This window comes from Atractosteus spatula, chromosome 17, assembly GCF_055471065.1.
Source record: "Atractosteus spatula isolate fAtrSpa1 chromosome 17, fAtrSpa1.hap1, whole genome shotgun sequence".
Lineage (NCBI taxonomy): Eukaryota > Metazoa > Chordata > Actinopteri > Semionotiformes > Lepisosteidae > Atractosteus > Atractosteus spatula.
Genome location: NC_142722.1, coordinates 5,453,806 through 5,480,207, shown reverse-complemented (window position 1 = coordinate 5,480,207; position 26,402 = coordinate 5,453,806). Strand labels below are relative to the sequence as shown.

The following is a 26,402-nucleotide window of genomic DNA, read 5'->3' as shown; positions in this document are numbered from 1 at the left end:
AATTGGGGCTCTACAAGGGGAGAGGATGGAGATCCCCTGATTTAGACTTTGAAATTGAATATTGTTCATGTTTACGTTATGCGGCTCAGATCAGTTGCCAGACCCTGTTTTGGATCGCGGTATTGGGTTTTTAAAGGATGTGTGCAGTGTGTGGCAGGAGGAATTGACTGGACGTCAAACATCTGGTCCAAAGCAATTGACATCATTTGCAATTGTTAAAAATTGTCTAGCAAAGCATGTGCATGAGTACATTCATTCATATTGAAGCCTAATGGTAAATATATTGCATATTTGAGGCGATCAGAAGTAATTTAGATGGAGTTATACAAATTTACGATATAGTTATATCTGCAGAAAGACGTTTGCAAGTCTGTCTTGTTTATAGCTATATTGTTTATACACTGTATATTTTCTGTTCCCGCAGCACAGTTACACGTCTGGAGTCTAAAAATGTAAATGCGCCATGTTTTATAAAATTAACTTATCAATATAAGCTAAACAAACAGCCATTATTCGTCGTATCGTCCAGGCGCGATTAAAAGCAACATCTCACAAGTATCAAAGTATTCTTGAAATTGGTAACAATTGCTGGGGGGAAAAGGAACTTCCTGTCAGAGAATCTGCTGATCATTTCAAAATACCCACACCCCGCAAAAAACTAAAAGAATCGAATTGGATTATACTCGATATTTTACTGTAAAATCAAGGAGCTGAACTCGTCGTGACCCGGAAGTGTATCAGCCAAGTCGTGGGTGTCATGGCGGCTTCCAGTATCTTCATAGCACGACTCCTGCTCTCTTCTGTAAGGTTTTGTTTGTATTATTACTGTATCATTCTAACTACTGTAGGGGCTTTGAGCGTCACTGGAATAATCTTGATTACCCTTTTTATTGGTAAAATTTAATTTTCAGCTGTGAAGGAACTTATTTAGAAAGGGAAGATTCTGAAGCGAAAATTTAAGTTAGAATAGCGCAGCTTTTTATTATGTATACCATAGGACGTTTGACGTTGTTAATCTATTTTCAGTCTAAATTTAGGCTTTTATTAATTATATTAGCATCTATGTAACTCAGATTACACCAGAGTATTCATAAAAGCATACTAATAATACAGTATTTAATACTGATCAAAATTAGCTATAGGAATGAACTTGTAGTGTGTTCAATTATAACTGTGTTCAGCATCCGCCTCGGCCTATTATGAAACGTCTTCTTAATAAGTTTCAAGTTTAAAGTATGTCGTTCGTACAGTAGCAGCAGACACTGTTAACTGACGCTGATGTGAGATCGTTTTGTCTTCAGTCGCAGTGAGTAATAACTGGCCTCCAAGAGTTATCCGATTGTCTGCGTGCGAAGTCGAACCTGCGACTCTCCATCTGCAATCCCGAAATGAAGACTGTCTTGATGGTAGCTGAGAAGCCCTCTTTGGCTCAGTCTATAGCGAAGATCCTGTCAAAAGGTGGGTCAATACCGGTGGGGGGGAGCACAGTGTCTGTACTGTTTCTTTCTCCCTCTGCTCATGTGATATCATCAAGCTCAGTGTTCGCATACATGGACCAGTGTCACATTTATCTGAGGTCCTCATTGTGTTGAGGATGTAAAGAGCCTTAGAAAACCTGCTAGCCCCTCTCTCTCAAGGGGCCAGAGCTGTTTAAGTATGGACTAGTGTCTCCTGGGTTTTGTTTAGACCTGAGCGGTTAATAAAACAATGGAAATGATTTTTGAGTCATGTACAGTATAGAATGCCTCTTGAAGTCTTTTAACAATTGGTTACTCAAGGGATTCACATCAATGCAGTCCGCTCTGAGTCCTGCCCTGGCTAGGAGTATTACTGTCCTAAAGTTACATACACTATGTAGTCGAGAGCCCGGGTTTAATGAAAAGGACAAGAGATTGAACCCTCTTTTCGGAACTGGTTTGGGACTCCTACTTTAAATCTTTATGGAGTTGTTCTATTTCCTTTAAATATGCATAAATTCTAGATGTAGTTTACAGTTTTAGCTATACGATGTGTTTGGTTTGTTCTTTTATCGTATTTTAGCTGTGGTTATACTGGTACTGTGTCCAGTATAAGATTATATGAATTGTAAGTCTCACAAAAGCAGCCAGTGTATTTTAAATGATCAGTCAGGACACACATACACAGTTAATGTTATTCATTTTATTTTAGAATCCAACATTGAAGGCAACATTAAGCAAAACCATTAGAAAAGATAGTAACATGTTGAAAACATGACTAGCTTACATTTTCTGACATATTCACTGTTTGTTCTGGCATTCGTGTTTAATGGCAACTGCCATTGTTTTTCTGGATTATTGCTAGATGTCTCGAATGCATATCTAACCCTTCGTCACTGCTATTTCAAACCTTTACAGGAGGTCTTATCCACGGACAATTTCTGGACTTTCAGAGTAGGCTAAACTCCAAAGGTGCTGTCCCAAACCAGATAGATTTAGCCCATTCTGACTTTGCAACTCTAAGAAAAAAAATGAAAAGCTGTTGTGACTCTGTAAAGGAATAAGAGACTGCTCCCCCTTGTCTTGGCAACCCCTGTGATTGTAGCTGCAGCACCTCTCCCTCTTTCTTTTGAGCACTGACAGCCAGAATTTTACGTAACTCACCTTAAATATACCTGAATACCTCAGCTACATATAGGTGTGTATTCATGTATTCTTCTTTCATTCTAAAAGTCTTAAGCGCATTAGGTTGTATTCAACATGTACCATTTTGCTTGTGGTCGCTGGAGTGTATTAGTTCTGTATGGATTGATGAAGTACAATGGAAACATTAACCACTTTTTTCCTTCCTTTTGCTTTGCCTTCAAGAGGCAATCAGTTTCCAGCATCAAAACATGTAATGTCCACATATTAACATTCTAAGTTGTGCAAGCTTTGTGAACATTGGTAAAGTGCATTTTTTAAACTTTTTAAATTATCTTTTTATTCTTAGTTAGGCTCGTATTAGTCGAGCTTACTGCTGTCTGGCTGTGGCACATATACAAGCTATCCTAATCGTTTCCTGCTCCACTGAATAGCTGGCACACTTGTCTTTTTTCTTAAGCACAGGGATTGTGATGGAAAGGGGGATGCTTTCTAAACTGGAGGAGCTGTCCTTCACTTTCTCACAGTTGTGACTGGAAGTGCAGTGGGCTTCGTGGATAACCTGGGGTACCCGGTTCACGTCCATCTTCACCCTGCAAAATAAAATTAACAGTGCTTGCCATCAGTTTGCTCGTGGTACACATGCACCAGAACAGAAATCTGCAACCCCAAGGTCTGGGTTTTGCAGCAGGGAAAACTTAAGAAGTGCTGTGATTTTAACAGTATTGTTGATGTGCTGCCAAAGGCCTGGAAGTTGAAAGGAGAGAATGCAGTAACTGTATCGACAATGACGCTTCATAAGTTAAGACTCTCTGATGTGCGTGGCTTCCAAATGAACTTTTGCACACAGCTGTGCATTTTTACTGGAGCTGTCTGCATAGAGCACCTTGCTTTAGAGTACAGCAGCAGTTCCTATTGATCCAAATCCCTACAGCAGTGTTAGTATATAGGTCCAACACAACTACACCCATCAGCTGACTGACGTGTGTGTCGCTTGCTAAATTAGATTTCTGAGGGCTTTTCTCAAGACTTCAGTTATTTTTAACAACGCAAACGTCTGTCTGTACAGATATACAGAAACTCTCTGACAAGTATTGCGGGAAGTCATTTTGTGCAACCTTGATCTTTCCAAGTCAGGTCATCAATATTTTCCATGTATGTTTAACTACCACATTGCATTCTGCAGGATAGAGCTTCACTAAATGGAAGTTTGTGCTGTAATCCATTAGTTTTAAACCAGATGTCATGCATGATTTCACTAAAATGTTACATTCTGTACAAAACATTAAAACAGTTAAATGATCCTTAAGCCGTTGCTGTGATTAGACATGGTTTCGATGGTAAATCTAGCTAGTAATACACTGATGTCAAGGTGAAACATGAAGAATCATAGCTGAAAAACATGAGGTGTACTTACACATAGTTCCAGGGTGCCACGCTCCGCTCATAGAGCTTGTCGGGCATGTCGATGATCTGGAAATCAAACTGGTCTAGAATGCCTGAGCAGAGCACAGAGGACTGATTCTGTGTATCTTCCTGGCACCTCACCGGATTGCTGCTGCCGCTGGGGCTTAAAATCAGCATGGCGAGACAGCAGGCTTGGAGGAACTGGAAAAAAAGCAGTGTGCTTAGAAGCATCTTACTCCTAGTAGCCATATGATGGCTGCTTCTAGAATGCGTGTTGCAATGCATTGGACTATAAAAATATATATGTTTGTGCTACCCTACGGTGTGCAGGATAAACAAAAAATGATTTAAAGTAAAACATTGGAGTCTGAACAGTCTTGGAGTTTTGCTCATTTGAATTATAAAGAAAACATTGCTTTTCATAGTGTTTTACTGTACATTGAAATTGCTCTTCAAAGAAGGTAAATATTCCTATATTTACAGGTAACGGTGAGGTATAGCCTAATTACTTTTCTTTTTTGACATACAGAGTGTTAGGTAAGTCTTTTTAGCCACCAATATGCAAATTGTTTGGAGGTTTTTGTTCTTTTGCCAGAGAAGCAGGACATACAGGTATCAGTAATCCCAATCGCACAGTTTCTCCATTATGTGGTTTTGCATTTGCTGATGAGAACATAGCATGAATCTTTCAAAATGGTCATTCATAAAAAGAGAGGAGAAAAGGCTTTGCTCCAGTCTGAAGTGCAGAATTAAAAATTCATGACTTTTTTTGCTCATAAATTGACAGCCATAAGATTAACACTGTTATAAAATGTTAACAGATAGATCGGCCAGGAGCGTTTGCAGTCTAAACTCTTTTGGTTAGCAATCCTACCGCCTTCAAAGCAAAGCAAAAATATCCTTACCTTTTTGTGAAACATTTTGTTTGCCACGATGATTCTGGATCGTGAGACGGGACTTGTGAGGGGTTTGCCCTTTTTGAAGCTTACTGTCTCCATCGTTGGAGCTGCCCTATTTATGTGGGAAAAGCGGAATGAAACGGCTAATGGAGAGGCTGAAAGAACGTCACTGGAGGACCTCAGCAGCTCTTCACAATAAAGAGTTTTATTAATGCCGGTAGCCTTGGGAAGCCGTTAGTTAGCCACGTCATGTCAGAAGTCTCTTAGGTATAGAACTGTTTGCAAAAATTATAGCCACTAATAAAGCAGAAATAGCCCATGTGAATACCTCTGATTTTCCAAGTGTATTGCTCTTGAAAGATGAGTCAAAATCGTTATCCATGTAGTCCAAGCACAAATTGTGCAAAGTGCATTGCCAACTTTTTGCATTATGTTTAAAATAATAGGCCTTATAAAGTGTTCAGTCTCTTTTTGAATTTATTCTTTAACTGATTGATAATCTTTCCCCATGATGAAGAGTTGCAGCGACCATAATTATGAATATAGATTAATTAGAAGAGACCAAGCAGGTCTGTAGCCTCTTCAGTCAGTCTTCAGCAGGCAGTATATGAATCTCTTGTGAAGACTTAGCCTCTTGAACTGTCTGAAGCTTGCTGTTAATCGATAATACTGGAAAAAAAATAAAAGTATAGTAGAGTATTCCCGACTGTTTTAGTCCTTAAGTCCTAGAGTCTTTGCTCTTTTTATTGACATTTGCAACATTATAAAAATTACTTCCTGGTGAACCAAGAAACCTCTTTTGTACATGACGGTCTCTCTTATAGCTGTATTTCATTAACAAGTCATGAATGGTCTAACAGCAGCGAAGGGCAGCCCAGGATAACCAGCAGCTGCATGTGTTCAGAGCTGCTTATCGTGTGCTGTCCTGGGGTTAAAGGATGGATACTTTAGGAAATTCTTCAGTCCCAGTGAGAGCAGCAGGCTGAAGAAATGGTGTCACAGTCCTATCATCCAATATCTTTGGCATCCATGAAGTTTATATAGTAAAAACTGCTTCTGCCTCATGCTCTGGAAACAGTACATGGTCAACCTATTCTGCATGTTGTCTGCAAGGTTAAAATCTTTTCTATTGAGCTTTAAAAAAAAATTGTTGCCATTTCACTTCTCCATTCTAATTACCAGTGCTTTTTCCAAGTATTCATTTGTCTTTTTCAGTCTCCGAATTTCTAAGCGGCCTTAATCACAACCTTACATAGGAATGATGTTTCATCATTATTTCAATGGACCGTCAAATAACTTTGTGGCTGATGAATGAGAACAGCAGAAGACCGTTAAACTTCTGTTTCGGTAGATTGCTCCTGGATAGCCCGGAGGCAAGCATTGTACTTGACGCACAAGTCATTGTGTCAGGGGCTGCGTGGATGAACGTCATGACTAAATCCCCCCAGACTTTTGGTAATGAGTGCTGGTTCCCCCTTTTGGGCGTGGACACTTTCAATACCGAGAGGTGAGTTTAGTCACTCTTTAGTCAAGCTTCTGTAACATGAAGTCATATCCACTGAGGAACACGAAGAGAAGCAGTTTCACCCTCCTTTTTTCATTTTTTAACACCAGTCTGTGACAGAACATAAGAAAGGTTACATATTAGAGGGGCTACTTGGCCCATCTAAGGTTTTTAGTAGCTGATTGATCAAGGATCTCATCCTTCTGTTTCCTAAAAGAAGCAATTAAAATGTCTTTGAGAGCACAGGAAGGTAGTATGTTCCAGATTCCCACCTTGTGCCTCGTGTTCATAATGGCTGATTGATTTTGTTCTACCCATCTGGTTCGGAGTCGTCAATTGAATATTTTTCACATCCTGGTTCATGGCTCTAATCTTTGCGACTGCAATCAGGGGTGAGTGAGTAAATCCACCCACTTTTCAGCCCCTGATGTTTTAACCTGTTTCTGGCAATACATCCCTGTACGGGAGAGGTTCAGAGCTGACTGGAGACGAGACCCATCTCTCATCAAAACCACCGCATATCTGCAAGGATCCGGGAGGCAGTGGGGGTCACTGTGTCACTAAGGGATGAGAGGACTAATCTTTAGTACTGATCTGGTCTTTTCGAGATTCTTTATCTGTTTTCTATCCCTTAACTACTTCTCAGTCCAACGGTGTGTATTTCCTTGAATGAGGAACTTGAAAATGATTTTTTTTTTTTTAAATGAGGAACTTTTTGAAAATGAATTTATCATGAGCTCTGTTGATTACTGCTGTTGCAAGTTCAAAGACCTGTACCAGCGTAAACAGGATGTGCCCTCTCTAAATCCATGTTCTTAGAATCCAGTTGATATAGAGATGATAGTCGAGCCTAGTTCCAGCTTTCTTTTCCATAACCTTACAGGTAATAGAAATAAGACTTGTTGATCTATGTGGACTTGGTTCTGTTATGTCACCCTTGTTCTGGATGGACACTACACCAACAGTTCTCCAGTGCCTGGGTACTGAATACCCGGCCTTGATGTCTGCTGAAAGGACTGGTTCCTGCCTATTGCTGCAGAGAGTCAGTGCTGCTTGACAATACGTCAGGGATAGAATATTCCTGTCACACAGCAGCTGGGACCATTGTGCATTCCTCTCTGTGCTGCAGAGCATTTTGTTTTTGCTTCATTGGTGCAATTCATTTAAAAAATAGAAATACTGAAATAAGTGTCACCGCCATTGCACGAGAGTCTTAATTTCCATTCCTCACTATTGCACTCTGCACCATCATTTACAGGTCGTTCATATCACTTTGGTGCCATTGCCCACTTTGGGGAGCTGATGTTCTTAATGCCTTCCTGTTTAGCTATTTTATATATCAAAACTAAGAAAGTTTGCCACCTGCTAGGTATCTTCAGCTTCAATGCAATAACAAGCACATACTGAGTGCATATGTTCTCTCCTTTGATTTGCCTCTTTCCTTCACAAAGGAATTGTGAAATTCCTTCACAATTCCTTAAGCGTTGTAGAGCGTCCGGTTTGTCTGACTGGTGAGCAGAAGCCAGTTAAAGTACGTTGAACCCGGAAGATGTGCTTGTCTTGTAATCCCATTTTTTTCATCCCCCCGGCAGGGAGCTGTACGAGCCGCAAAGGGCTGAACGGCGCATGTTCAGTCCATGAGTACACGGCTGGCTTCATGGGACAGACCGTCCGATTCAAGATGACCTCCGTCTGCGGTCATGTCATGACCCTGGATTTCATAGGTAGTCGTTTCGAGCTTGCTGGTTGGGTTTGTCTTTGCAACATGCAGCAGGTCTCTCAATTGCACGTCCAGCCGTGTAGAATTCAGGCTGCTAAGGTGCTCCCTCTGACTGTGGCTCAGCCCAGATGTCGCCGGTCGCCCGTGCTCAGGTGAACCCCGCAGGGGCTGCGTTGGGGTGGAGTCAGTCAGGAGCTCAGCTGGCCCTCCAGCAGTGACTCCTGGGATCTGCAGAAGGAGGGCCTGTGTGCAAACCGTTTACAGAAACAAATCAAAACAACAGGTCGCTCCGAATTGTGTGGCTGCAAAATAGAAATTAAAATGATGACTCCAAATGTTTTAAATGTGACAAACAAAGCAAGATGGATATTTCCATAGATGAAGGAAGTGATCATCATCTATGGTTTAATTGTGTCATAATGCTACAGACAAAATCAGCCTTTTCCTCAACCCGTATTTTTGTCCCGTTATTCAACTGTATAAGGGTTTTTTTACTTGCAAAAATCGAAGGTGCTATAAGCCGTCTACAGCTGTGCCACCTTTCTGAATCACAGTCTGTAACGTAGATCATTGCTCATGAGTAAAAGTGTGTCAGTGCTGCATTTAATTTAATTCCTGAATCTTCCAAATATCACTTCATTTTCTAAACAAAATTCTAAAACAAATCCGCAGGGAAATATAACAACTGGGATAAGGTAGACCCTGCAGAACTTTTCAGCAAAGCTCCCACAGAAAAGAAAGAAGCCAACCCCAAACTCAACATGGTCAAGTTCTTACAGGTAACTGTCCAGATAATAATACACTGTTTTCCAAGTCTTGCTGTACTGGACTGATCTCAGACAAGGGAGCAGTGCTGGTCATTAACTGAATGAGCTCTGTGTCCATATTAGATCCTGCAGTTTAGTCATCACTTTTAATTAATTGATTATTCATTAGTGTATGTCTGTCTCTTTGGTTTTATTGTTGACTTGAAATGATGTGTCATGAAAGTAACATAATGTTATAGCTTTTGCTCTCCTTAATGTGAATGTGGAGAAGATTTCGTCAGATAAGGTTTATGAATGTAAAGTTAATGGACACTATTTAATTAGAACCAGTATTTTTAATTATTAATCTTTAATATTTAAAGATTTGAATATTGCATTTTTAATTTGCAGTTGCAGGAACTTAACTGGTGACGGTGGGAGGCAGAAAGGTGGATAATAAGGCAGTTTTGTTAGATCTCCTTTCTCCATACATGGAATGTCAGTCTTGATTTCATGTTTTTCTTATTAGGTTGAGGCAAAAGGATGTGACAGTGTTGTCCTGTGGCTGGACTGTGACAAGGAAGGTGAAAACATCTGTTTTGAGGTATGGACCTGTGATGGGCAGGTGTTACACACAAAGGAGATGGAAATTGCCAGTGAAGTCATGGCGACAAAAATATCTTAACTGCGATTTTCGGTTGGAGTGTTTTTATGGGTTTCTTTTCAATGCGAAAGCAGAAAAAAATGAACCACCTGAAAAGGTCTTTGTTGCAAATGCGTACATTCTCAGTTCTTACATTCCCAGTTTACTTTCATACTTCTTTGCAGTTTGTGAGCTTTAATCTGGCTGATTGGATCTGGCGTCCCTTTTAAGAGCTTGATTTCAGTTTCCAGCGATACGGTGAAACTTCTGTCTGGATCGCTCTGTTAACATGCAGGTTCTGGATGATAATAAAAATAAACTATTTTATACAGCGCCTTTAAAGGTGGCTTCTCAAAGCACTTTACAGAATGACAACAACAATAAATAAAAAGAATACACAAGATAAAACACAATTACAATATACAGAGGAAAGCGTGGATGGTGCTACTTTGAAAAGCAGAGGGGTGAAGAATGGAACCAGTTCAGTAAAGGCTCTTCTAAAGAAGAGGGTTTTGAGTCTGGATTTGAAGGAGTTTAGAGAAGGTGACTCTCTGATATCCTTGGGGAGAGAGTTCCAGAGCTTGGGAGCATAACAGGAGAAGGCTGTTATGGATCTTAGTGGCAAAGACTCAGTGCTGCTTGACAATAAGTCAGAGACAGAATATTCCCGTCACACAGCAGCTGGGACCGTTTCTCATGGGTCTATGTGTTGCGGAGCATTTTTCTTTTGCTACATCGGTAAGCGCCTGCATCTTTTAAAAAAAAGAAATACTGACATAAGCGTCACCGCCGTTGAACGAGTCTTAATTTCCATTCCTCACTATTGCACTTTGCACCATCATTTACAGGGCATTCAAATCACTTTGGTGCCATTGCCCACTTTGGGGGACTGATGTTCTTCATGCCCTCCTAGGTAGCCACTTCTATATGAAAACCAAGAAGGTTTTCCACCTGCTAGTTATCTTCAACATCGATACCTAAACAAGTGCAGATTGAGTGCATATGTTATCTCCATTGAATTTGCCTCTTTCCTTCACAAAGTCATTCATTAAGGGTGGAGAGGTGGCTCTATGGCTCAGGATCTGCGCCTGTGGCTGGAAGGTTGCTGGTTCAAATCCTGTGGCTGGCAGAGGAATCCTACTCCGTTGGGCCCCCGAGCAAGGCCCTTAACCCCCAACTGCTCCAGGGGTGCCATATAAATGGCTGACCCTGCGCTCTGACCCCAAGCTTCTTTCCCTGTCTGTGTGTCTCTTTTGCAAGCTGGGGTCTGCAAAAATACAAATTCCTAATACAATAAATTGTATAGGGCTAATAATGTGATCTTAAAGTGATCTTATTAAGTCTTGTAGAGCGTCAGGTTTGTCTGACTGGTGAACATTGGTCACTCTTTTCTATGAGCAGCTCCTTCTGGTTTTGCCAGCCCAGCCAGTCACAATTAATGGCTTTTAACCCCCTCCCAGGCACGCAGCACTTTGAGGGTGATGATTGTGAAGTCGGGGGCTGTGCTCGGGGTTCTCGGGGGTCTGTCGCTGTAGCTGAGCGTCGCTCTGTTCACGCGCAGGTGCTGGACGCCATCACGCCGGTCATGAACAAGCCTTACGGGGGCGAGAAGACCGTGCACCGGGCCAAGTTCAGCTCCATCACAGACACGGACATCTGGAACGCTATGAACCGCCTGGGGGAGCCCAATCGGAACGAAGCCCTGTCCGTAGATGCCCGCCAGGAGCTGGACTTGAGGATCGGCTGTGCTTTCACGAGGTACCCCCACCCCTCCGCTGCCCTTCGATGAGCTGGGCAAGTCGGAATGGTGTACCCCCAGCCCCGGCTGTGGAACCTTAAACCAGCTCTGTGGCAGGGATAAGCAAGGTCCTGGAATATCGGATGGACCTTGAAGGGACAGCTGGAGTCTTATTCTGCTGAAAGGGTCAGCGCTTTTCTGGCTTTGGGTGAAAAAATACATTTTAAATTGAACCTCCCTCAGGAATGATTTGCTAAGACCTGTTTGGCCTGCATTGCAAGCAAGTGTAATAGTTTGTGTGTACCTCTTAGAAATGTACTGTTGGCGACTGAAGCCCAAAGCCTTTTGTTGGTTGGGTTTAAATTAGTCCCCCCGTTGCGCATAATTGCATTCATAGCTGGGTATTGAGTGGGATTTAGCATCTTTACAGATCTTCTGCTTTATTAAACTTTAACATGCCCGTTTCGAAGATTTAGTTCTGTAATCCTGAAACAGTGGCCCTGTAAAATCCTTGTGGTGATTCACATCTTTTTTTAAATGGGACTTGGCCTCTAGAAAATAAACGCGTACCCACATGTATTAGGAAATTGGAGAGAGACTTGAGGTATGAAAGTTGTTTAGCGACCGTGACAGGGTGTAGGTGTTTTTCCACACTTCACAGTGACAGGCGGGCGTGGAGAAGTTCATTCATGAGGCAGAGGTGCTGTAACAAGTAACAAGGGTGGGAGGAATGATGCAGGTTGCAGGAAGTGGTTATGCTCTTTCCTAGAAGAAAGCCTTCCGTGTCTTCCAGGTGCTGGCGCAGTTGGAAGGTTGGAAATCAACTTAGGCATGCTTTTCCCAGTATCACTCCTGAGTGCTGCAGTTGCCTTTGTGTGCCTTACCAGTGCATTTGGGTTTTAGGTTTCAGACTAAATACTTCCAAGGAAAATATGGCAATCTGGACTCCTCTCTGATCTCCTTTGGCCCCTGCCAAACCCCCACCCTTGGTTTCTGTGTGGAGCGTCACGACAAGATACAGTCCTTTAAGCCAGAGCTCTACTGGGTGCTACAAGCCAAGGTTAGTACAGACAGCCCTTATTTTATTTTCCTCATACTGTTCTTTTGCAAAGTATGGCTGGCTAGTTTAAGAAGGGGCTGCAGTTCACCAGCCTGCCCCTAGAGGCCACTATGCAGCCTGTAGTTACTTGTAAGTAGTCACTGAAGGTGATCAGTGTGTTATTGGTTATTTGGTAAAGGGTTTATAAATTAGAATTCTCACATGGCTGTAATTAGGCTTTTGTTTGGTATTTGTAAGGTGTGCGTGTTGTCGTTGGGTTTTTTTTTTAGTATTTTTCTTTTGTTGTTTTCTGTCTGGCCCGAAAAGGCAAACAATTAAGCCTCCTGAACTTCACGACGCTTGGCCTTCGGGTGCTTTTTCTTCGTGCAGAGCCCTGAGGCTGCCCTGTTTGAGATCTGGCACACAGTGTTCTTCTCCACCTGTCTTGTGTCGGAAGACCCCCGAGTTCTGTTAATTGTGCTTTTATAATGGCTTTACTGCATCACAGTGTAGATATAGAACTGTTGTGACATAAGGCCTTCCCTTTAGACTAATAACCACACACCCGAGGTGTAGTGTGACATGTGAAAGACTGCATTTGGGAAGTGATGTCTCCAGTATCTCTTTGTTATTTGCCATTTTTTAACTTATTATTTAACAATGAAAGGATTTACAAATACCACATATCCAATGTTAAATAATTGACAACTTTCCCCTTCTAGAATTTTTGTCACAGCAAGACATCTTTCCTGGAATCTGATTCCCAAGTAGTGCTGTGCTCTCTAGAGTTCTATGTTTCGGAAAAGCAATTTTGAAATTGTATTTCAAAAAGTATTTCTGACTTTCTTTCTAAAATGAACATAATAGCGTGTGGTGTGTCCAAAGAAGTCAGTTCTTTTGCATAGCGTGTGAATGTGCACCCACTTCTGAACTCTGGTTTAGTTAAACCCTGGTGCCCCCATGTATGTATATGTGTGCATAATCAGAGTGAGGAAAACCGTTAACCTTTCAAATTGTGCTTTTCTGTTGAATTGCTCAGACCGAAACTCTTTGCCTTTCTCGTTTAACCAGAATTTCTCGCATCCAAAAGTTGAAGCTGTACGTGTCTTTCCTTTGGCAGGTCTCTAAGGGTAAAGATGGTCCCCTCACACTGGACTGGGACCGGGTGCGAGTCTTTGATAGGGAGGTGGCACAGATGTTTCTTAACATGATTAAGACTACAAGGGAAGCCCGGGTAAGACCTGGTTTCCTGCATTTTTCTTATTTTCCCTGGTTGTTTTTGCACATGTCCTTTTTTCCCTAAGTCATTGACGTGTCTGCAATCTAACCTGCGATATGGTACCACATGCTGCTTACACCAAGGGTGGTGGGAGTGTGGAACACGCTGCACAGCCAGGTTGTAGAAGCTGTACCCTGACTTCTGCCATTTCTCTCATGAGACAGCTGGATGAGGTCTTCAGATTGATTAGCTTGTAGCTATCAAATGGGCAAGAGGAGCTGAATGACCTCCCCTCGTTTGCAGCCTTTCTTTCAATGAAGGGTTCCCATCAGAACATGGTCATGAGTCACCACTTCAAGAACCTTCTCACAGGCACAATGCCTACTGTGATGTGAGATATGCACCGTCCTTTGGATGAGACATAAAACCGAGATCCTGGCTCATTAAAAATCCCAGGGCGTTTCTCGAAAAGAGTAGGGGTGTAACCCCGGCATCCTGGCCAAATTTCCCAATGGCCCTTACCAATCTTGGCCTCCTAATAATCCCCCTCTATGAATTGGCTGCATCAATCTGCTCTCATCCCCACTGAGAGCTGATGTGTGGGGAGCGTTCTGGCGCACTATGGCTGCCGTCGCATCATCCAGTGGTTGTTGGTGGTGGAGGGGATCCCCATTTCCTGTAAAGCGCTTTGAGTGGAGTGTCCAGAAAAGCACTATATAAGTGTGAGCAATTATTATTATTATTATTATTATTATTATTTCCACACTGAACAATTCTAGCTGGCCTGTTCCTATCTGCCTACAGTAGTTATTTATCTAGCTGTCAACTATCAGTTTTCAAGAACCTACAGTGCTAAGTGTAAGCAATTATTATTATTATTATTTATTATTATTATCATTTTTAAACTGCAAGAACTACCAACCCTATGGAGTATTGCTCACTCCATCTGGGAAACAGACCAAAGCATGTGTGGAGAGCTGCTGTGCATTGTAACACTGTGAGCAGTTTCTGACAGTACTGCGTCACTGAGAAGGCTCTTCGGTGTACTGATGTGCAGCTTGTCTCACCTGGCGCCAGTGTGATAATTGAGAAGTGATTGCACCCACCTTAGAAAGTCTGTATCAGTGTCTTCACATACCGGCTGGAGTCGCGACAGCAATTTTTCTTGGTGTCCTGTGTTCAACTTCCAGGTAGAGTCTGTGACCAAAAAGGAGAAGGCCAAGCAAAGACCGCTGGCTCTGAATACAGTGGAAATGCTCCGAGTGGCTAGCTCAGCCCTGGGTATGTCACGCTGTGGACTGTTCTCAGCTTCCTTTCAGGACTGCTCCTGCAGTGCCCTCTTCTTTGCATGCTGACATGGACAGTCATGTCCAATCACGTCAGTAATGCCCCCTACATTATGTCCAATCCGTAAAGCAAAGGACTGTCTTTTCAAGTCCTGGAGGGAGCTCAAGAGCTGATTAGCATTTGGGCTTCGATAAACAGCTCTGTTGCAGCAGCGGGGTTAGCACTGCAGAAGGAATTGTGTGGCACTTGTGCACATTCTTTAACAGGCTTGCCTGGTTGTGAATTATCATGTGTTCTGTCTCATCCCCTCTCTTCCCTCACTCCCTTCCCCGTTGTCCTGTTTGGACAGGAATGGGGCCTCAGCACACCATGCAGGTAGCAGAGCGACTGTACACCCAGGGCTACATCAGCTACCCCCGTACCGAGACCACGCACTACCCCGAAAATTTTGACCTCAAAGGAACTTTACGACAACAGGCTAATAACCCCTTCTGGGCAGACACGGTGAGCTCTGGACAGCTAGTGATGAACCCTGGTCTGATGCTGCTACAGTTGAAGTGTCCTTTTCTCCGATTGACCTGTGTTGGACTTTTCCTCGTCGATAGGCAGCTTTTCATTGCTGCTTTGGGGAATTTATTTATGCCGGCTTTATTATTTGGAATTTGAATCTTTGATAATTATTCATTATAATAATAAAAGCAACAGAAATCTCTATTGATCATGAAGCAGTTTGCTTTCCTAAGGAGTTCAGGAAGTTCGGAGGTGTTTAAGAAACCTTAACTACATGAGGGGTCTTTATTACAGTCAAAGGAGAACTGCGGTGCTATTTTTATATTTCAGGTTCGAAAGAACTGGCATTGACAACTGCATTTCAAACCACAATAAAAGTAAAATGTGCACAGTTACTTGTACCTCCTCCAATTTACATCATAAAATAGATAAACTTTCCGATTTGTGTTAAAAAACGAGGCAACAAAACATCAGGTGATGTGAGGTGGCCTTATTACAGTGTAAAGAAGCTGGCTTGTGAATGCATGTCTTTTGATCCAATAGAAATATTGCTCTCGATTTTGAGAGTTTTGCCGACAAATACTACTTATTTTTTAACTCTGGATGCAGATCACGTTGGCACATTTCTGCGGTGAAATGTCTGTTGCACAACCTGTACTTACTAACTCGTAAATCACAGTACATCAGTCATTACAGTGACTAGTGAGCAGGAAGGGCCGCATCACGTTGTCATGGCAACTTACAGTGCCTTCACAAAGTCCACGATTTTGTGCTTAGTTTGAATTTTTAATATTTTTTTATAATGTCAATGAATTTATTTTGTTACCAAGATATAATAACGGGTCTGAGTAGTTGGAAAATTCATTTGACAATTTTCCTGTTTGTTGCTTTTTTGTTTTATTTCGTCACAGGTTAGGGCGCTGCTGTCGGAGGGGTTGAATCATCCCAGGAAAGGGAGCGACGCAGGAGACCACCCACCTATCACCCCAATGAGATCTGCCTCAGAGAGCGAGCTAGGTAGTCAAATTCATGCCGTCTTTGCTGACACTGTTCCTCAAACATTTCCCACTCTGGAGTTTCACTGTTGCTCCGAGGGCGACAAACGTTGAACAGCAGTTTCTGCGATTTACACACCTTGGCATTCATTACGTGACCAAATCTCTCTTCTTTTTCCTCCTTCTTCATGAGGCCTGTCCTTGTTGTGACCCATTCACTCAAGCTGCTTGGTGTAATGTCAATGAAATGTGCGTTTTCTAACTTTGCATTTTCACTGCATCTATCTTTTTGTCTTGTCGCGGTGGTATCTGTTCACCTTGAGAAAGTGACTTGTCTCCTATCAGTTTGGGCCTGTCCTCACGGCCTTTCTCATGGAACGAAGACCTCCGCTCTCCGGGAGTCTCTGATCTAGTGCTGGCATACGACATGCAAAATCAAAAACTCACAAGTTACCACCAAGTGCAAATGCACTCTTATTCACATGTCTTGTTTTAGGAATTTTTAGAAATGTATGGGTCTTTAATCGCTTAAATCAGTGTCTGATTTTAGAAATCCCCCTAGACCTGTTCAAATTTGTATTTTTTAAGAAGTCAGACTTCACTGGCCTCCTCCATTTTCCCCCTGGACACATAATAACTTACAACTTTCTTTCCTCTCTGAAAGGTTCATGATTTTCGTTGTGGTTTTCAAAATACCCTTTCCTTCTACAATGAAACAGGCATGGCGGCAGTCCTGAGTTGCCCCGGGAGCTGAGTCTTTCTTTTTTCTGATAGTCTCTTTTCTCCTCTTCTCCTCCTTGCGCAGGAAGCGATGGCTGGCGTCTGTATGAGTACATCACCCGGCACTTCATTGCCACAGTTAGTCATGACTGCAAGTACCTCCAGACCACCATTGTCTTCAGTATCGGCACAGAGACTTTCATCTGTACTGGGAAGACGTTGATATCTGCTGGTAAGGCCTGCTTGAGTTCCTCCCACCCTACTCACGCTTAACCCACATGAATAACATGCTGCAGGATGTTAGTCAGAACATTGCACTTGCACCTTAAGTTCCTGGAAGAGTCTTTGAAGACATCTGTACTTTCTTGGCAGGCTCTTGTGTTGTACAATAGTCTTTAATAAGTCATACATTTCATGAATTTCATCTGTATTTTACCTCAGCTGCATTTCCTAAAGTTTGAATGAAGATTTGCTTTCACAGTCCGACTTAGAAATACTCACAATGATCCAAAGCTTTTTGTCTCTTCTCCTTTCACTGAATCTGTTCTTGACATTTTCTTGGGCTGCAAGAAATCGTTTTCTTTTCCTGTGCCATTGTATGTGAGCAGTGTTTTCGGTTCGTTGGACCCGGTGAAAGATCTTTCAAATTCTCGAGCCATGCAACTCTTGTCTGGGCTTGGAGTAGATGGTATCGCAGGTTCACGCTGTTTTGTCTTACAAATCCATGTTTCCTCTTATCCATCTGTGGTTTCAGTCAGGGTAAGCTGTTAATCTGCTTAATATGTAAATATGACCTCCTAGTTGTGTGCATGCAGGACGGTGAACTCAGTGATGTTTCAGTAGGCCTGAGTTAATCAGTCAAGGAGGGCTGCTTGTGGTTAGTGCTGCTGCCACACAGTTCCAGGGTCCTGCGATGGGTTTCTGCCCGAGTTGATCTCCTTATGATTATGTGGGTTAGTGTCAACAACCCCACTTTCCTCCTGCCTCCTTCACACAGGAAAGACATAGGAAAGCCAGCTGACCGCGTTATAGGATAACATCACTTTATTGGCCCTATACGATTTCTTGCATTAGGAGTTCATCTCTTCGCATACCCCAGCTTGCTCTCCATGAGACACAGACACACAGACAGGGAGAGCAGCTTGGGGTCAGAGCGCAGGGTCAGCCATTTATACAGCACCCCTGGAGCAGTTGGGGTTAAGGGCCTTGCTCAGGGGCCCAACGGAGTAGGATTCCTCTGCCGGCCACGGGATTCGAACCAGCAACCTCCCAGCCACAGGCGCAGATCCTGAGCCACAGAGCCGCCGCTCCGCCCTGCCGTGCGGGGAAATGACATGATGAAATGACACGCCCTCACACGGTCGCCCCCTGGCAAGGGCTCGTGCTCCCGTTGAGTCCGCAGGCGTGGCACACGCGTGGGGTAGCTCACCACCCCACCTCCTCTTGCAGGGTTCACCGAGGTCATGCCCTGGCAGAGCATCCCCGAGGAGGAGAACCTGCCGGCCTGCGAGAGGGGGGACGTCTTCGCCGTGGACGACATCAAGCTCCTCGAGAAGCAGACCAGCCCCCCCGACTACCTCACCGAAGCCGAGCTCATCTCGCTCATGGAGAAGCACGGGATAGGTGAGGGCCGGGGGGGGGCTCAGGCGCCTGGCGAGGGGGCGGTCTGGTCCCCCCCGCGTCAGCGCCAGCCGGGAGCACGCGGGGGACCGGGCCTGAGGAGCAGGTCGGCACAATCCGCCACTTCGCTTCACGTCCGACCTCAACTGCAAATGAATTTTTAATCGCCGGCTGGGATTTCCTCTGATTTAAGTGTCTTAATCACAAAAGCTGTAAGAGGACCTGTGAGAGGCGAACTCAGAAACTCAGAAACTTGGCAAGGGAAAACTTTTGTTTTTTCCTCTCTTCTTGTGTCTCATCAGGCCACTTTCAGCGGGCATAAAAGATTGCGTTGAGCAAATGGTCATATATTAAAAAAACACATTTTAAAAAATATGCTCTGTTAAAGTCAGATTAAATCAAGCCTCCTGCCCGATGCAGATTACAAACCCAGTGATTTCACACACAGTCGTTTCTCCTCTCTGAGTGCTGAGTCAGCAGCCATATCACCCTGCAACTCACAACTGGATACCCACTGAAGCTCAGCAGGTGTGAGCCTGGTCAGTACCTGGGTGGGAGACCTCCTGGGAGTGGGGCCAGCAGGGGGTGCTCACCCTGCGGTTCATGTGGGTCCTAATGCCCCAGTATAGTGACGGGGACACTATACTGTAAACAGGCGCCGTCCTTCGGATGAGACATAAAACCAAGGTCCTGACTCTCTGTGGTCATTAAAAATCCCAGGGCGTTTCTCGAAAAGAGTAGGGGTGTAACCCCGGCGTCCTGGCCAAATTTCCCAATGGGTCTTACCAATCATGGCCTCCTAATAATCCCCATCTATGAACTGGCTTCATTACTCTGCTCTCCTCCCCACTGAGAGCTGATGTGTGGAGAGCGTTCTGGCGCACTATGGCTGCTGTCGCATCATCCAGGTGGGGCTGCACACTGGTGGTGGTGGAGGGGAGTCCCTGTCATTACCTGTAAAGTGCTTTGATTGGAGTGTCCAGAAAAGCGCTATATAAGTGTAAGCAATTATTATTATTATTATTATGACTCCAACGGACAACGGTGGTTAAGAAAGTACTGCAGTCATAAACTGCAACTGGATTATAATTTTGGATCATATTTCCAGCTGCATGCGCTTACATTCAGATAAAACATGCAGTCTCGTAGCTGTGGTGTGCATCTTTTGTTACTTATACCTGTGTCTTTTGCAGGCACTGATGCTAGTATCCCTGTGCACATCAACAATGTCTGTCAAAGGAATTATGTCACCGTGGAGAGTGGTCGCAGGCTCAAACCAACTAATCTGGGAATAGTTCTAGTGCACGGATATTACAAAATAGGTAAGTTGCTGTCTGAGGTTTGAGAAACAATGAATGGGAGAGAAAATCATGATGGCAGAAATAGCAGAGACTCCCAGTAGTGTTTACATTTTGATTGAGGGATTCCTATAAAAAAATGAACCTCAAAGAATTAACATGTGTGTGTAACTGTGCTGCCTGCGATCCCCACAACCTCTCGCTGTGCATCATGGGCACAGGAGAATCGAAGGGTCCTGAATAAAAATTCGATCCAGGTGGCCCAGGTTTCCCAATGAACGTTATTAAATGTTGTTAAAAGAATCTTAGCTCTTTATTCAATATCCTGTTTTTAACGTTTATTTTGGAATGTCCCAAATTAAATGTTTTGGTAGACTGTAAGCAGGTGTTGCTAGTTTTAGGGTTTTAGAATAAGTTGCACTCAAGCGCTCTGCGTGGAGAGGAAGAGTTGCTGGCAGGTGTAGCCCTCTGCCCTCAGCGTAAGACTGGAGGAGGAAGACCCCCTTACAGAAGGACCCCTGGCAAAGATTCAAGCACCGCAGCCAGATGCTCAGTAAGGCCACTGTGTCAACGCGGTTTGGGCTGCTCTTCCGGCAAGAGGTGCTTCATGCTTTATTTCTGAAAGATCAGGCCAGATGCTCCAGTTTCCTCCCACAGTCCGAAAACCAGGTTAATTGGCGTCTCTAAATTTTAACCCAGATTCACATGAGAATATGTATGCCCCACTGTGATGGACTGCTGCCCTGTCCAGCTCCTCTCCTGCCTTGTGGTCAGTGTCCACTTGGGTCCAGGGTCCAGGGAGGGGGCAGATTGTGTCTGGGAAAAGGGGGTGACGTCGTGGCGTGTCTGTGTGCCGCAGACGCAGAGCTGGTGCTCCCCACCATCCGCAGCGCCGTGGAGAGGCAGCTGAACCTCATCGCCCAGGGCAAGGCCAACTTCCAGCAGGTCCTGCAGCACACACTGGACATCTTCAAGAGGAAGTTCCACTACTTCGTCGACTCCATCGCTGGTGAGCCCGCCCACCCCTGCCCCTCCAGCAACCACCCCGAACCCCCTTCCCCCCCCGAACCCCTGTCCTCTCCAAGACCTTGTCAGAGTAAACTTCAAGGACGAGCGCTGCCAGCGTGTCCTGTCTTTCCCCGATTCCTACAACGCTGAGCTGTAAAAGCTGAGCTCTGGGGCGGAGAGGTGGCTCTGTGGCTCAGGATCTGCGCCTGTGGCTGGAAGGTTGCCGGTTCAAATCCCGCGGCCGGCAGAGGAATCCTACTCCGTTGGGCCCCTGAGCAAGGCCCTTAACCCCAACTTCTCCAGGGGCGCTGTACAATGGCAGACCCTGCGCTCTGACCCCAGGCTCTCTCCATATCTGTGTGTCTGTGTGTCTCATGGAGAGCAAGCTGGGGTCTGTGAAAAGACAAATTCCTAATGCAAGAAATTGTATAGGGCTAATAAAGTGATGTTATTGTTATTATTATTATTATAATAACGTGCTGTCGTGTGGTGCTCATGTGTGAGTGGATGTGAGATTTGTATGCGTTGATTGATTACAGCGAGTTTGTGACCGTAACGTCCCGCCCCAGACACCTAAAGCAGCTCTCTTCCCCCGGCAGGCATGGACGAGCTTATGGAAGTGTCCTTCTCCCCCATCGCTGCCACAGGGAAGCCTCTGTCGCGCTGTGGGAAGTGTCACCGCTTCATGAAGTACATCCAGGTGCGTCGGCAGGGCGTGGCATACGGAGCACAGATTCGGCTCTGCGGGCTGCTAGCTACGCCTGGAGCATTTCTCTTCATTCAGTTCCGAACTCTTCCCTGAGGAGCGTGACCTGCGTCGCTCCCAGGGAGATAAATCGAGGACTGGGGTCACCTGTGGTCGTTAAAACGAAACATCCCTATGTCCAGGTTAAATCCTGGTTAAACCTCAGGCCGTGCTCAGTCCGGCCTCCAGAAAACGTCCCCCCTCGGTTCAGTTGCTCAAGGAATTTGCCACGGCTCCAGCTGATGTGGTGTGTAGAGAGGCTGCTGGTGCAGAATGGCGGCTCATAAGGCCGGCAGCCAGATCACCCTGCAGCTCACAGCTGGCAGCCTGCTGTAGCCCAGCAGTGTGAGCCTGGCCAGTACCTGGATGGGAGACCTCCTGGGAAAAACTGAGGCTGCTGCTGGAAGAGGTGTTAGTGGGGCCATTATACTGTAAAAAGGCACCATCCTTTGGATGAGATGTAAAACCGAGGTCCTGACTCATTAAAACTCCCAGGGTGTTTCTCGAAAAGAGTAGGGGTGTTACCCTGGTGTCCCAGCCAAATTTCTCCCTGGGCTTTATCAATCATGCCCTCATAATCCCCGTCTCTGAACTGGCTTCATCACTCTGCTCTCCTCCCCACTGAGAGCTGGTGTGTGGTGAACAGACTGGTGCACTCTGGCTGCTTGGTGGTGGTGGAGGGGAGTCCCCATTACTTGTAAAGCGCGTTGAGTGGAGTGTCCAGAAAAACGCTATATAAGTGTAAGGAATTATTATTATTATTATTATTATTATTATTATTATTATTACTTTTATTAAACTGCAAGAACTACCAACCCTATGGAGTATTGCTCACTCCATCTGAGAAACAGACCAAAGCACGTGTGGAGAGCTGCTGTGCATTGTAACACTGTAAGCAGTGTAAGAGGAAGGAGCTCGGCTTGGACGGCCTCCCCCTGGCCTTATTGAGGCATTAAGACAAACGTGACTCCTGCTCTGCCCGTGTCCTTGTGTGAGTCGGTGTGAGCAGGTGTGCGTGGGAGCCGCTGGGATCCTCCAGGTCTGGTGAGTCACCCTGAACTATCATGCTGTGTGCCCTTTTCCTCAAGGCCGGGCACTCACGAACCCCACTCCTGAACTCGAGCGAGTACAATTCGAAAAGTGGGAAGTGCTCTGGGTGGTATGGAATGACTTTGCTGACTCCTCTACCTACTTACTTTCCTAGCTTTGTAAATTTCCATTTGGCAGGCTCTGATTATTTTTTGTACAGCGACCATTCAAAAACTACGAATTAGTGAAACTGCTGACGTAAATTCACTGTGTTGGTGGGCATCGCTGAATTGCATTAGTGTCCTTGGGTTAGTGGGTTTTTAGAAAAGATTCTAATGGATTGTGACGTCCACTGCAGGGTTGTTAGGCAGCTGTCTACAATCTGCATGCCGTTCTAAATGCTGTTACAAAACCCTACTGATTTCCACTTGCGTGCATGAATAATGAAGGCTAAAATAGTGAGGAAAAAGCCCAGTCAATTTTTACTTGCATTGTATCCTTTGAAACCATTTAATGGGGGTCTGAGGGATAGAATCCTTTTTCAGACACTGAGTTTAGACATTTAAAATTTAGAATTATAGTTGTACCTCTTAACATTATACATTTCAGAACACGACCTGTGAGTATTCATTCATTTAGGATCCTGAGCTATGAGCCATTGGGTGTTTTTTTTTTTCAAGGTTATTAATTCAGAGCAGAGACCCGTCATGTTAAATGCTTTGTGTGGGATTTTCAAGGTTTTCATTTTACCCCAAACTGCAGATTTTGCATTATTTATTAAATGTAGTTATCAGATAACTTTCCATCACCACATACACATTTAAGAACCAGAAGATCCAATATATTACTTTAGTTGATCTAGAGATTAAGTAACTGTGCCCTTGAACACAACAGATCATGCAGGACTGGGGAGCCATTGAAAGTGTAGCGTCTGCTTTGGTCACTGGTCTTGACACTCCCTCTAGTGGACACTTCGAGGAATGAATCTTGGATCTGGGTTCTCTTTGTGAAATTCTGATGTGGCAGGTGTCCTGAGATAAGCCGGTTAAAAATAAGCTTGTTTTCCAGTCTTAATAAAACAGAATTGTTTATGTCCATCGCACAAGAAGGCTTTGACTCTTTTTTTTTAGACCTGTCTCAAGTTTTCATCTCCGTGTCTCTAAAAGGCAAAACCGACTCGTCTGCACTGTTCCCACTGCGATGAGACCTACAGCCTGCCCCAGAACGGCGCCATCAAACTGTACAAAGAGCTGCGCTGCCCCCTGGACGAGTTTGAGCTGGTGCTGTGGTCGTCGGGGTCCCGGGGGAAGAGCTACCCGCTGTGCCCGTACTGCTACAGCAACCCCCCGTTCAGGGACATGAAGAAAGGTAAGAACGAAGTGCAGAGCGGACGTGATGTCCCCATGGTGCTCTGTCGGTAGTTTAACTCATACTCTTTACAGTGAGCTGAATACACAGTGCTATATCCTGCTAATACACCAGCAGTGCTGTGCAGGTATTTTATCACGCCTTTACGTACTTGGATCTAACTGAGAAATTACTGGGTCCTGCGGGGCTTCCCAAATAGCACACTCAATTCATTTTTAAGTGGGGTAGGTGGTTTAATAGTCAGCACCTGTGGGAGGGCCAGATTCAAGCCTTCAAAATGTGCAAAGGCACTGACGGAGTCGACCCAGTGGACCTGGGTCACAAATGGAAAGACCGTGGAAGAGCGTTCAAAACTAAGAACGAGGGGGCACTTCTTTACGCCAAGGGTGGTGGGAGTCTGCAACACGCTCCCCAGCCATGTTGTCAAAGCCGGTATCCTGGTGTCTTGTCAAGAAGCAGCTAGATGAGATCCTCAGGTCCTTTAGCTACAGGCAGACAGGCTCACTGGGCCAAATGACCTCCTTCTCTTTTGTAACTGCCCTCATGTTCCTATAAAAGCACAAGCCCAGGTTCGGATGTGGCTGCATTCCTGTAACGGCGGTGATAAAAAGTTTGTAAACCCTTCGGCACTATCTTTACTCCTGCATTATTTTTTCCTAAAATGTGATCTGATCTGCATCTCTGTCATATTATAATAATGTTTCATTTTGACAGATCTCTTCTGTGAAGCCTCTGTTGGTACCTAAGCTTTGTGGGGGTTTTTATAGGGCACCTCAGACTCGCACCTGAATTTCATCTCATTAATTGAAACTCCTGACTCCAGTTACCCCCCTTTAACTAGAGGTCATGATTCTAGAGGTTCACATACTTTATTTTTCTGATATAGATTAGAGGTACAGTTGTTTGTGTGTTATTTGTTTCATCAGATTGGGTTGATCCATTATTATGACTCACATTTTAGCAGCAGTAAATGCAGGAATACCAGGGGGTTCACAAACGTTTCCTCACCACTGTACAGGAGTGGCTCAGCTTTGGGGAGGGAGTTCCAGCGAAGTCGCTTTCTTGGGGATCCCTCAGCTGCGGCTGAGAGCCCCCCCCCCCTTCTGACACCACCCCCTCTTCGTTTACTTCTCTCCTTCCTTTCTTGTTTTGGAGGAATGGGGTGCAGCGAGTGCACCCACCCTTCGTGCCAGCACTCCCTCAGCTCGCTGGGGATCAGCCAGTGCGTGGAGTGCGAGAGCGGGGTGCTGGTGTTCGACCCCACCTCGGGCCCCAAGTGGAAGATGGCCTGCAACCGGTGCAACGTGGTGGTGCACTTCTTCGAGAACGCCCACAAGGTGCGGGTGTCCCCCGACAGCTGCGAGGCCTGCGAGGCCTCCCTGCTCATCGTGGACTTCAACAAGGCCCGGTCGCCCCTGCCCGGGGACGAGACCCAGCACGCCGGCTGCGCCTTCTGCGACCCTGTCTTCCAGGACCTGGTGGAGCTCAAGCACGCCACCATGAGGCACCCCATGCACCGCGCCGGGGGCGCCAGGAGGCAGGGGGGCCGGGGCCGGGGCCGCAGGCCGGGTGGCAGGGGGAACCCCAAGAAACCCAAAGACAAGATGGCGGCCCTGGCCGCCTACTTCGTGTAGCGCCGCCGCCGCCGTATCCAGCCAGACGCGGTGGCTGGGGGAGTTGTTTTTTTTTATGTGTCATCGCAAATAAATTTTTAAACAAAAGTATTTCTGGATCCTGTTGCTTGTTGGTGGGTAACAAGAATTTGCTTCACTCTTTGCCTTCCAGCAATCTTTCTTCTGCAGGCGTCTCCTGATCCATTCCTGGGGTGCCTAGTGTCCCCCAGTTTCTGTCCCGTCCGCAGTGGTCAATTAAACAATTCATCTAATTGTTTTCTTAATTGGAGACGTATGGGAGGTTTATTAAGGCTTCTACAGTTGATTCAAAACGCTCAATTCATTAATGGTACAGCTAGCTATGGGGCACAGTGTGGAACCAGGTTAGAAGTATAACAGTTTTACACCTAATTAACTAATTAGACCAACGAGGTAACGGGGAGCTCAGGCAGAACAGGAATCATAAGTCACTGGGCCCGTGGCTCTGTTGTTCCACTTCTATAGTGTTTCAAAAAACTATGAATAAGCACCCTGCACCCTGATTATCAACCCCTGTCACCTTGAGCTGTTGACGAGCCGCAGGTCAGTCCTGCATCTGCCCGAGAATGAGACTGAGCCTCGCACCCCAGGAGCAGAATGCGTTTCGCCTCCGTTTCCCGTGACTGAAGTGATCTCATCCAAAGGCTGGGCAGCT

The 26,402-nt window shown here is 45.0% G+C and overlaps 2 protein-coding genes across 2 annotated transcripts; one reads left to right on the top strand and one right to left on the bottom strand.

Moving 5' to 3' along the window:
- Positions 1–733: 733 nt before the first annotated feature.
- On the top strand, positions 734–25,816 carry top3b (DNA topoisomerase III beta). The gene is made up of 18 exons (XM_088935989.1): positions 734–802; positions 1,302–1,458; positions 8,003–8,134; positions 8,803–8,909; positions 9,406–9,480; positions 11,081–11,277; positions 12,161–12,317; positions 13,417–13,530; positions 14,706–14,796; positions 15,152–15,306; positions 16,224–16,329; positions 17,113–17,259; positions 18,477–18,650; positions 19,841–19,969; positions 20,805–20,954; positions 21,553–21,653; positions 23,894–24,095; positions 25,251–25,816. Exons 2-18 carry the CDS (start codon positions 1,389–1,391, stop codon positions 25,727–25,729), a joined length of 2,586 nt encoding a protein of 861 aa, XP_088792115.1. The 5' UTR covers positions 734–802; positions 1,302–1,388; the 3' UTR covers positions 25,730–25,816.
- On the bottom strand, positions 2,971–5,005 carry LOC148818898 (interleukin-17F). Its single transcript, XM_088935597.1, has 3 exons — positions 4,913–5,005; positions 4,018–4,208; positions 2,971–3,193 (listed from the first exon to the last, which is right to left on the bottom strand). Exons 1-3 carry the CDS (start codon positions 5,003–5,005, stop codon positions 2,971–2,973), a joined length of 507 nt encoding a protein of 168 aa, XP_088791723.1.
- Positions 25,817–26,402: the final 586 nt, after the last annotated feature.

Excerpts from the sequence above, each read along its gene's own strand:
- top3b (XM_088935989.1), top strand. The coding sequence starts at position 1,389 with ATGAAGACTGTCTTGATGGTAGCTGAGAAGCCCTCTTTGGCTCAGTCT. Across the intron at positions 21,654-23,893 it reads GCTTCATGAAGTACATCCAG|GCAAAACCGACTCGTCTGCA; the intron begins GTGCGTCGGCAG and ends TGTCTCTAAAAG. Across the intron at positions 24,096-25,250 it reads GTTCAGGGACATGAAGAAAG|GAATGGGGTGCAGCGAGTGC; the intron begins GTAAGAACGAAG and ends CTTGTTTTGGAG.
- LOC148818898 (XM_088935597.1), bottom strand. The coding sequence starts at position 5,005 with ATGGAGACAGTAAGCTTCAAAAAGGGCAAACCCCTCACAAGTCCCGTC. Across the intron at positions 4,209-4,912 it reads ACAAAATGTTTCACAAAAAG|TTCCTCCAAGCCTGCTGTCT; the intron begins GTAAGGATATTT and ends CTTTTTTTCCAG. Across the intron at positions 3,194-4,017 it reads GTGGCACCCTGGAACTATGT|GGTGAAGATGGACGTGAACC; the intron begins GTAAGTACACCT and ends TTTATTTTGCAG.